This window comes from Molossus molossus, unplaced genomic scaffold (assembly GCF_014108415.1).
Source record: "Molossus molossus isolate mMolMol1 unplaced genomic scaffold, mMolMol1.p scaffold_m16_p_19, whole genome shotgun sequence".
NCBI classification, from domain to species: domain Eukaryota; kingdom Metazoa; phylum Chordata; class Mammalia; order Chiroptera; family Molossidae; genus Molossus; species Molossus molossus.
The window spans coordinates 4,266,255-4,278,036 of NW_023425354.1; the positions used below are offsets into that span (position 1 = coordinate 4,266,255).

An 11,782-nucleotide genomic window follows, 5' to 3' on the forward strand; every position below is an offset into this window, starting at 1 on the left:
CAGGTTGCTGGAGTCCCAGATATGACAGCTGTCTGCCGCCCCAGGGAAGGGCTCACCAAAGGAACAAAGGCCTCTGACAGCATGTTTGTTCTGGAGAAAGTCCCCTCTCCAGCCCTCACTCCAGGGCCAAACAGCTCAGTTCTTCCCTGTATGTCTCTGGCGCCCCTCGAGCTGCCTCCCCTCCAAGCTTAGAGGGAGAGAGTCCGATAAGTCCGTGTGCGGGCCCTTTAAGGAGCTGCCTGGGCCTCCAGTCGCCTCAGCCTCCTTGAGCCTCAGTTCCTGCTGGTTTTTCCAGCCAGAAGTGATGGGGATTCTCTTCCTGGCACTGGAACCCTGAGCGGGGCACCTGGTGTGGGACGGGGACCCCTCAGTCCTCAGGGAGGACCTTCCCAGCCGAGGTGTCCTCCTGATTTTTTTTTAAAGATATTTGTAAAGGATCTTGCATTTTATTTATTTATTTAATCCTCACCTGAGGACATTTTTCCATTTTTTGTTCAGGTAGAGTGGAAGGGAGAGAGAGGAAGAGAGAGAGAGAAACATCGATGTGAAAAGGACACATCGAGTGGTTGCCACCTGCACGACCAACCAGGGCCGGGGACAAACTGCAACTGAGGTACGTGCCCTTAGCGGGAACCGAACCCAGGACTCTCGGGACCGCAGGCCGATGCTCTAACCGCTGAGGCAAACCAGCCAGGGCTGTCCTCTTGATTTTTATCCGCCACACGTGGGTGTGGGGCTGCCCCTCCGCCTCCACCCCTCCGCCTCCACCCCTCCGCCTCCACCCCTCCGCCTCCACCCCTCCGCCTCCACCCCTCCGCCTCCACCCCTCCGCCTCCACCCCTCCTACCAGTCTCCATGTGGCTTCTTTAATTCCGTAGTTGTAGGACTTCCATTTAGCTCGATTTCAGCCAGTTTTGAATGATGGTTGTTCTGTAGTTGTAACTTTGATGTGGTTGTGGGAGGACGTGATACTGTGTTTACCTACCTGCCATCTGGACCGGAAGTCCTGGATTTTCCTGGCTTGTTAATTTTATAAGTGAAGAGTGTTTTTCATCTCTGAAGTGAAATAGACATTGGCTCTCTTTGAGCATCTGTTAAATGTGAACTTTGACTTGTTTGCCTATAGAATTATGAGCTCGAGAATCATTTCAGTTCAAGTTCTACTGGAGACTTTATTTTATTGCCCATCTCTTTTATTTTTAATTTTTTTTTCTTTATTGATTTGAGAGAGAGAGAGGAAGGGAGAGGGAGAGAGAAATACAAATATTGATAGAGAGAACATCGATTGGTCGCCTTCTACACACCCCCCATTGGGGATCGGGCCTACAACCTGGGCATGTGCCCTGACTGGGAATCGAACCAGCAGCCTCTTGGTGTAGGGTTAACGCTCAACCACTGAGCCACACCGGCCGGGCTGCTCATCTCTTTCTGATGTCAGTCTGACAATAAAGTTTGACATTCCATTGAAACTAGAAATAGACCAAGATTAAAATGGATAAGGAATGAATAATTCTCCATAGTCCATTTTTGTTCTTTATTTTAGGAGAGAAAGGTTTGGGTAAATGACTCTAGGGAAAGAGTGAAAAGTATGTATGTGTGTCTGTCTGTGGTAAAATCAAAAGAAGGTTACAAATGCAGCATTATTTTACTTAGAAAAGGCTAATATTACAAGCTAAAGACAATTTTCTACTTTTTTCATAAGAACATTGGAAATCACTTGTTAAATCGATATTTTTCCTGCAGTAAGTCGATGTAGTTTTAACAGTGATTTCTGGCCACAGCAATGGTGCACAGTTCATTTTATTCTTAAACAGTTTGGGTTTTGTTTGACAACGTGGAGGAGAGCAGAATCTTAAACCTAGGATAGTGGAAGCACCCTTTATCCCTGACCTTCAGTACATTACTTTCACTGAAATTTTTTAAATGTTTGGTATTTTGTTTTCTGGGCAAGCTATTAGAAAAAAATTTGGCATTTTTTTAGCCTGTCGGGTAGTATTTTGTCTGTTGACCCTGTGATAAAGTCTGTCTCTGTTTTTGGTAGCTACCAAATTATGTGTTCAGTTTTAGCCAGTTAGGAGCAGGGAATGGGCACCTGGGCAGCAAGGCTGGCTTTGCGGAAGCTGTTGTCCACCTCGATGCTCGCTGAGCCTGCTTCTCATTTCAAACCGACACGTGCTTTGGGAGAGGCAGGGCCAGGGAGACGCGAGCAGGAGCCCTGCGACTTGTGTTGTGTCAGACGAGCTGAATTTCTGTTGATCTTTGATGAGGGTACTGGCTGGCAATCTTTTTCTTTTTTTACAGAGAAAAATGGTCAAGAAAAGGGACCACATCTCTTTAAGAAGCGGTAGGTCAACAGAACCACCTACCTACGTGGTTTACTTTAAAGACAGAATTTGAGGAGGCTTTTCCTAATGTTGGTGACTTATTTTCTTCCCCTGGGTGATATTATAAACAGAGCCTTTATGACGGTCCAAATCCAAGAACTTGCCCTTGATCCTGGGACAGGAAAGCAGGAAATGCCTGTTGAAATTTGCCAGGAAAGTAGTGCTGAGTGTCAGCCCGGCTTACTGGCTGGTAGACAAACGAAGCCTGGTCTTTGGGTTACGGTGCCCGTCGGTACGAATCGGCTAAACTGGACTGTTCATTACCAAACGGCTGATAGTTACTAAACGATATAATCACCCTGAATTTTATTCTCTTCCCCCTCTCGAGCTAGTAGCTTAATAAATATTTCAGAATAATAAAAAGCTTTCTGAAAACATAGAGTACTTAGCCTGTCCTGAAATACTTGTTTTCTTGTCGGTTTGCTAACTTCCTCCTGAGGGTGGGTTCTTGTTTCTCTTCTCTGCCTTGTAGTTTGTTTTGTACCCTGATGGGCCTTCCCAGACAGAAATCTTGTAGTGAGGTAAGAAGCCTCCACTTGGAGGACTGATTAGTCCGGAAGCGATGATGAACAGTAGTTACTGTTCGCAGGTGCCTTTTCCGGGGGGTCTGCTTATGGCAGTAGTGTAGCTGTCTGTGAACGGGGCACACTGTCCAGGGGGGCACTGGGAGGAGGCGAACGCCCGCTCTTCGCCCAGCAGCCTTTCCCTGGCCGGTTCTCCGAGAGTGGCGTTCGTTTTCCTTCCTTACCAGTCTCGAGTGGGCATTCCCACGGTGAGTGGTGGGCAGTGCAGGTCTGCGTCGGTGACCGCTTCCTCTCTGCTGCTCCCTCTTAGCCTCCAGCTAGCTACAGACTGCCGGCTGCTCGCCACGCGTGACTGTTGTGATGATCCTGAAACGTGTCTAGTCTCCGCTGAGAAGTGCTGTGTGTGTGACATGCACGCCAAACACCGAAGGCTGGGCATGGAAGCCATGCAAAACATTTCTAATAAGTGTGCGTGTACTTACACATTGAAACAATATACTGGCTATATTGGGTAAATTAAAATCAATTAATTTCACCTATGTGTTTCTGCTTCATAATGTGGCTACTAGGAAACGTAAAATCATTTCTCACCATTTGTTTCTGTTGGACAGCATGCTCCAGACAGCATTTCTGAGAGACCCCAGCTCTTGGGAGAGCAATCGGCTGCTTTGTTTTCCTCCCTCCCTCCCTCCCTCCTCCCTCTCTCCCTCCCTCCCTCTCTCCCTCCCTCCCTCCGTTACTTCCTCCCTCCCTCCCTCCGTTACTTCCTCCCTCCCTCCCTCCCTTTCTCCCTCCTTCCCTCCCTCCCTTCCTTCCTTCCTTCCTTCCGTGGTTTTGCCACCACTTCCAGAAGGTGAGGTTGGTTGTGACCCCATTTACTTAGTGATGCATGACTAACTGGGTCTTGTCATTTGTTTTGTTTTGCTAGTGATGATGGCCAAAGAGAAGCCACCAATAACCGTAGTCGGAGACGTTGGCGGGAGCATCGCGATCATAGTGGTACGGTTGTGTCTTCCTCACGTGCAGAGGTGGCCTCTGGCTCTCAGTAGGGTGTCCCTTTGGGTTGTATTTCCAGTAACAGTGAGATTTCAATGGATCCGCCTGTCTTTTCTCACTCAGACTCCTCAGAACGAGGAGAGGTTTCGATGTAGATGAGTAGGAATTACTATAACCTATAGGTACAAAAAGAACATGGTAATCCCCATGAGAAAATTCAGCCCCATAGGTAACCTTTGTCTAAGGGCTGTAGGTCCCATCGGACCAGCGGACTTACTCAGCTGTGAGCTTGTAGGGCCATGAAGTGAACCAAAGATGAGCGGTTTTTTTACTAACGAAAACAAGGGTCTCATTCTTCGACTTGAACATGATGGCTCCCAGCTCTAAATGCCTTTCCTGGGCCCGAGGACCATCCTTCGTCATGGCTCACTTTATTTCTATGTACCTCTCATGTAACTTTCTCTTAGAAAAAGTAAATGGAGCCTGGCCGGTGTGGCTCAGTGGCTGAGCGTCGACCCTGCACCAAGAAGCCGCGGTTCAAGTCCCGGTCAGGGCACATGCCCAGGTTGTGGGCCCGATCCCCAGTGGGGGCATGCAGGAGGCGGCCAGTCGATGTTCTCTCTCATCGATGTTTCTCTCTCTCTCCCTCTCTCTCTAAAATCAATAAAGAAGATAAAAATTTAAAAAGAAAAAGTCCATGGCACGCTGGCTGCGTAGGGTTAATCTGAAGCTTGAAGTAGGGAGGAGCCTTGGCAGGCGCCAGCTCTAGCAGTGACCGTCAGGTGAGCGCAGGCTTTCTGCCTTTGCGCCGACAGCCACACAGCACAGTGCACACAGCTCTTTGCGCGGCTGGATGTCTGACCTTTGACCCAGGTGGAGAGCTCTGATTTTTATTTGACGCCCTCTGAAGCAGTGCAGAGAAGGGCAGGGCGTGGTGTTCACAGATGGGGTGGGGCAGGTCGCTCAGCACTAACTGGTCTCTTCTCAGGATGACATCATTGACGACGTGGAAAGTTTCGTGGCTGCCGCGGAGATCCTGAAGGAGAGAGGCGCTTACAAGATCTACGTCATGGCCACTCACGGCATCCTGTCTGCAGAGGCCCCCCGCCTGATCGAGGAGTCCTCCATCGACGAGGTCCGTCTGCTTTCGAGGGCTTGGGGCCTTCGCTCGCCCCCTCTCCGGGGGACCTGTGATGGCTGGCGTTTGTTGGGGCACACAGATACTTAGGCGTGTATGTCCATGTTCGTGAGGACTGGTTTCATGTACCTCAGCATAATTTGCGTTCGGTACAGTTTGATACTAAGTAGCATCTCTCTCTCGGGCAGTGCCGGGGCTGCCTCAGTCTGCACACGAAGACCTCGGCGTTCAGAAGCTTATGTTCTGAACCACTAATTCCCCCTGTGGAAGCTGGTTACGTTCAGTTTGTGAAAACTACCCTCGGCGGAGTAAGGGTTTGCAGTTGGGACTGGGCTCTGGGTACTAAGTGTGGGATGCACTTTTCTGAGTGACCACATCACGTGTGTTTGTCTTCCCTGCTGCTGTGGCTAGGTGGTGGTGACCAATACTGTCCCTCACGAGGTGCAGAAGCTGCAGTGTCCCAAGATCAAGACCGTGGATATCAGTCTGATCCTCTCTGAAGCTATTCGGAGAATCCACAACGGGGAGTCCATGGCGTACCTGTTCCGAAACATCACTGTGGATGACTAGCTCTCCAGGTCGCCCGGACCCAGGAACTCCTAAGGAACACGGTGCCGTCAGTGATATGTACAGTTCCCTTGCGGGTCACACAGCCTCTCCTCAGGGTTGGTAGGTCGGAGGCATAAGGTAGCGAGTGGGAGACAGAGCTAATGGGTAAAGGGCCTCATCGTCCTGTTGGGTAAGGAAAGGTTGCAGGCACTTTTGGGGTTGAAAAGGAGTTAAAGGCAGATGAAGTTTTAACTGTAATGTTCACTGAGTTGTTTGAGCCACAGGGAAATGGGTGTCGATGTTGAGCTTGGGCGGGAAGCCGAGTGCCCCGGCTGTTCGTTCCAGTTGTCCTCTCCTCAGTCAGCCTCACCCAAGTCTTTCATAGAGAATGACACTGTTCTCTGAGAAACTGCTGTGCCGGCTGCCACTGAACAGTGAGACATTTGTAGTGCTGCTCCCAGCAAGGACACCAGGTTAGGGAGTTACATCCTTTCTGGCTGGCTGTGTTGTTACTCGATTGCAAATAAAAGAACCTCTTGTCTGGCTGGTCTGTTCATGCCCTTGCACTGTCACCCACTGTCGTGCCTCCTGGTGACTAACTTTGGTCCAGACGCTGCAGAAGACAAGGGATATATAGTAAGGGTGGTGGGGTCCATGGCTGGTCCCAGTCCCGCTGGAAGTCTCTCTGCAGGTCCTATCCCCTTCCTACGCATTGAGGTTAAAGATTTGTTGAGTTATATAGTTAAGATCTAAATTTGTAAAAAATAGAACTGATTGCCCTGGCTGGTGCGGCTCGGTGTTTAGGGCATCAGCCCTAGCACCGAAGGGTCTCGGGTTTGATTCCCGGTCAAGGACAGGTTCAGTCCCCAGCCTGGTTGGGGCATATGTGGGAGGCAGCCATTCCATGTTCTCTCTCACATCGATGTTTCTCTCTCTCCCCCACCCCCTTCCTCTCCCCTCCCTTCCTCCCTTCCATTCTCTAAAAATCAATGGGAAAAATGTCTATCGCATTACTTAGGACCGCACTTGGCCTTTCTACCCAACATTTGAAATGACATCATCATGCCCGGCTAGTGTGGCTCAGTGGATTGAGCGTTGTCCTATGGACAGAGAGGTCTTGAGTTGATTCCCAGTCAGGGCACATGCCCAAGTTTTGGGCTCAGTACCCAGTAGGGGGCATGCAAGAGGCAGCCAATCTATGTTTCTCTTTCTCTCCCTTCCTCTCTAAAAATTTAATAAAAGCATATTTTTTAAAGAATGTAAAAAAGAAATGACAACATCAGAATTCTAATTTAGACCCACCCCATTTATCAGGTAGACCTTGCTGCAAATATGGTATAAACTGTCTATGCCTTTTAGTCTAATCCAAGTCAGGACTGAATGTAATGGGAAGGAGGAGTGTCTGTTAGGCAATGACCTGGAATTTCTTATTGGTTCTGGTAGTTGCTAAGAATAATAAAGGTTTTTGCACATTTTGTACTGTTGTATTTCTCTGCGGGGACGTTTCATTGACACATTTATCCCTTTCCTAATGACTCAAAAAGTTTCCTCCCTGAACAAGACTGAGCACGTTAGCTTTTCAAGCACACAAATAAGTTGCCTTCTCTTAATAGGCCAAGTAGGGGCAGTTTGAGCAAAGAACTTAATTATGAAATGCTGAGCACGGGTAGAGGAGACCCATCGGCTCCTCAGGAGACCTGGTTCTTGATCTGGGGTCAGGCAGTCGGCCAGTCCTTCCTGGGCCTCTGGCATCAGTAGTACAAAGGTTTGGATTTGAAAGCCAAAGTCCTTTCAACTGAAATTCCATTTGTACCTCATTTAATAGTTTCCCCCTATGTCTCCCAAGAGTAGAGATTTTTAAATGTACCTATTTAGAATGTATTTCCTGGGATTGGAATGAGAGTATATCAGAGTATGCCCTTTCCATGGGCATTTAGTCTTCATATGTGCCTGGCACGGCACCGAGTCCCCGGGCTCAGAGAGAACCAGAGACCCGAGCTGACTCCAGCGGGCGAGTGAGTGAAGAGGGGCGACGTCCCTGCGGAAAGTCACTGACCTTGGAATTGAGAAAGCCCCGCAGCTTCCAGCACCAGGTGGCGCCTGACCCCAAGGCTTAGCTTTTTGATCTGGCTTTGAGTTTGCGTAAGGTAAGCGAGCGAGTGCACCAGAGGGGACAAAGTCCGTTCTTGGAGAGAGCAGCCGCCCGAAGGCCTGTGTGCCAGTGGGAATTCAGTGGTGGACACAGTCCTCAGTGTAACCCTCATGGAGGTTCTAGCCTGTGTTTAACTCCGTTCCCACGGAATGCTGCAAAAAAGGGTTTCAATTAAATTGTATCAGCTCAGACTAAACTAAAAATCTGGATTTGAAAGCAGTTAAAGCAGTACAGATGCAGTCATAGGTTTTCCTCCGCTTGCCTGAATGTTCACACGTCTGGAAGAGCCTGGTACGGGGAAGCGAAGCCTCACTTGCCTCCAGCACCCAGTTCGCCCGAGCCGGGCTGACCCTGCCTTGGGAGGAGCTGGAGGGCTAGCCCTGACCACATGAGTGTGTTTGGAGAGAAATCAGGCCTGCACGGCGCAGAAAGCCTGTCATCTGGTGACCAGTTGGCACCGCCTGGGTGGTGAGTGGCTTTTCCTAAGTTACCCCCCTTCTGATTGCACAGAACCACACAGGAACTGTTCTCAAGGGGCCAAGTCTCAGGACTGCACCCTCGGGTCGGTGCCGCAGCTCCGCGGAATGGAGCGGTGAGGGACACAAGCATAGTTGCCCTGATGTCCGGTCAGTCTTCGTGTTCTCAGTGGCCTTTAAGGGTGAATGAATCATGGGCCTTTCTAGGCTAAGGGACAGCTGGAATCTAGGTGAACCTTCGGAGCCTCCCTGCTCCCCAACCTATGTGCTTGTTCCCTAATAAAAACGTCTTGGCACAGCCCCACACCACCTTTCCCTGGACCGTGTACTGAGAATAAAAATTGGTGGTCGTTGGAGTGTAGCCAGCAGAGGCCTCCCCAGATCCCCGTGGGAAGCGCGCTCCTTGTGCGTTTGGGTAGGTCCCGCAAGGCGCGGACTTCCTGCCCCTGCGCTGTGCCCCTCGCGCGCGCGCACGCGGGGACCACCACGACGGGGTCGCCCCGGCCCCCGTTCCAAACGTCCGCCACTGGCCGGCGGACAGACGGCGGTGCCCCAACCCTGGCGCTCCAGGAGCAGAGTGAGGAGCTCCTCTCCGACCCCCAGGCAGGCTCCAGAGGGTGACTGGTGCCCAGGTAGCGCGGCCGGGCCCCGGGGCGCGGTGCCCCGGGACCCCAGAGGGTTCCCGAAAGGCCACAGAGACGCAGCGGACGGTGAAGGGGGCACGACCAACCGCCTGGCCACGGGAGCCGACCACTCCTGAGACCACACGATGCCACCCTCGACACCTTCCACCAAGGTCTCTCTCCGGGAGCTGGCCGACCTGGCCATCGGCACCCCGGAAGTGGGCGCCGTCAACTTCACCGCCCTCCACACGCTCATCGTGGCCATGCTCAAGAACCTCCACCTGCAGGACACCCGGGTGTACTTCCACGCCCTGTCGCCCGAGCAGAGCCGCTCCTTTGAGACCCCGCGGGCCTCGCTCAGCTCCCCGCAGGTTGCTGCGCCCAAGGAGAGGCGAAGGAGCTCTGTGGCCAGGATGCCCTCCCAGGCCTTGGAGAGCCAGGTGAAGGACCTGGGCGGGCAGGTCCAGGACCTCGGCCGTCAGTTGAAGACCATGGACAGCCAGATGCAGGGCATCCTGCAGCACGTCCAGTACTTCACTGCCCTGGTTGGCGGGCTGGACTTGGAATCCCCGGAATGGCTAGAGGAGCAGGTGAAGGCCCAGGACGTGACTGGGGAGACGGCCACACCCATCACCAGTGTGGGCGTACCCGCGACCTGGATGGGCACGCCCACCGCCGAGGCCACGCCCATTACAAAGATGACCACGCCCGGTGCGGAGATGGCGGCGCCCATTACGGAGAAGACCATGCTCAAGACGGCCAAGGCGATGCCCGAGATGGCCAAGGCGATGCCCGAGATGACCAAGTCCATGCCCGAGATGACCAGGGTGACGCCCGAGATGATCAAGATGATGCCCGAGATGGCCAAGTCGATGCCCGAGATGACCAAGCCGACGCCCGAGATGGCCAAGAAGATGTCCGAGATGGCCAAGAAGATGTCCGAGATGGCCAAGATGACGCCCGAGATGGCCAAGAAGATGTCCGAGATGGCCAAGATGACGCCCGAGATGGCCAAGATGACGCCCGAGATGGCCAAGAAGATGTCCGAGATGGCCAAGATGACGCCCGAGATGGCCAAGTCGAAGCTCGAGATGGCCAAGTCGAAGCTCGGGATGGCCCAGCCGATGCCCGAGATGGCCCAGCCGACGCTCGAGACTGCCAAGCCTCAGCCGGAGATGGCCAAGCCAGTGCCCGGGGTGGCCACCCTGACGCCGGACAAGACGCGAATGCAGTTAACGAAATTTTGGAAGGATCGCCCCCAGGTGAGAGCACACCTGGCCTCTCCCGCTCGCTGGAGCTGAGCCCCAAAGGTGCCCGCAGCCATCCACCACCCGGGCCGGGAAGGGGTGCGGGAGGAGGCCGGCGCAGGCAGGTGCAGGGATGGTGGGGGTGCCAGGCCCCTGCGCACGCCCCGCCCACGTGACCCGACTCCACCTTGCAGGCCATGGAGGTGCTCCAGAACATAGTGGAAGACGTGCAACACCTGAAGGAAGCCCAGGAAAAGTCACAGGAGTTCCTACAACTGAACTCGACGGTGAGGGCGGCGGGGACCCCACCCCTTCTCACGCAGCCCTCTTCCTCACCCGGTTTGCATGGAAGCTCACCCACCACGCATCAGACACCCAAGGGTCCTGCAGCCACCCAGAGGGAAGCTGACGACTTCTCAGAATAATTCTTTGAATGTCCTCTAAACAAGAATAAAGAAATACAGTGGTGGGTGTTGAGGGATAAAGCTCAGTCCAAGAGAGTGGGGCTGGGATGGAGAGTGCTGGGGTCACCCCGTCAGCCCCCAGTCTTGGGTGCCCCACTGCAGGTATAGCACCACTTTCCCTGGGATCTTTTTCTTGGAGCGAGAAGTACAGATCCTTCCCCATACGCGCATTGGGCCACGCCAGGCCCCTGCTCCTACCTCTGACCTGCGAGGCCTCCACAGGGCTTAGGGCTGAAGACCCCACGAGGAGAGGCTGAGAAGAGCTTGAGGGGAAGGAAAGGCTCAAAAGAGGCAGGAGGGGAGGCCGAGACCCCGGTGGGACTTCCGCCCACTGGCCTCATTTTGCCCACCGGGTTAATCTAGGCCTTGAGACCCCAGCGGGGCTCATTTTTATGTGAAGCTTTGCTTTTGAAAATGTGCTGTTTTTTGTTTGTTTGTTTGTTTTGTTTTTAGGTGTTTTATTTGATTTGAGGTTCTTAGATTTTGGAGGTTTGCAGACATTATAAGTTTCAGCAATTTGCTTTTATTTTATTCCTCACCCGGGGATATTTTTCTACTTATTATCAGATAGAGAGGGAGGAAGGGAGGGAGAGAGAAACATCGATGTGAGAGAGACACTCCCACACGACCCTGACCAGGGCCAGGGAGGAAGGCAACCGAGGTATGTGCCCTTGACCGGAACTGAACCCAGGGCTCAGCAATGTGCTTTTAAACAACGTAGCTCAGATGCTCCGGTAGTACTGGTAACGCTTGTCCTTGAGAGGCAGGTCAGCGCTGTTCTGCAGTCGGCACTGTCTCATCAGTGGTCCAAAGTGAACCCCAGGACCACATGTTCCCATGCTGTCATCAGCATTTGCTCCCGGCCCATGTATCCCTACTACCAACCCGCCACACCCCTGTCTCCCTTCTTCTTGTTGGCTTACCCACCTTTTTAAAAAATATTTTTTATTGATTTTTTTTAGAGAGAGAGTAAAGGAGAGAGAGAGAAACATGATATGAGAGAGAAACATCCATTGGCCACCTCCCGCACGCCCTCTACTGGGGATTAAGCCTGAAAGGGGCATGTGCCCTGGCTGGGAATCGAACCAGGACCTCTCCGTCCATGGGACAACGCAGCAGTCCTTTGGCTTACCACCTTCTGTCCACCCTCTGCTGCTCTAAAACCACACACCTTGCCTCCTCTCCCCTGTGCGTGGGGGCCACAGGAGGACCTGCTTTGACCCTCCACC

At 52.6% G+C, this 11,782-nt stretch overlaps 1 protein-coding gene across 2 annotated transcripts in view; it reads left to right on the plus strand.

The window, feature by feature from the left end:
• Positions 1-6,453, plus strand: part of PRPSAP1 (phosphoribosyl pyrophosphate synthetase associated protein 1) — a 31,556-nt gene extending 25,103 nt beyond the window's left edge. For both annotated transcript variants that reach the window (XM_036269402.1, XM_036269403.1), the window contains 3 exons: positions 3,837-3,907; positions 4,893-5,039; positions 5,454-6,453. In XM_036269402.1, coding sequence (XP_036125295.1) covers positions 3,837-3,907; positions 4,893-5,039; positions 5,454-5,612 — 377 coding nt within the window. In that variant the 3' untranslated portion in view covers positions 5,613-6,453. The remainder of the gene's footprint in view (positions 1-3,836; positions 3,908-4,892; positions 5,040-5,453) is intronic.
• Positions 6,454-11,782: the final 5,329 nt, after the last annotated feature.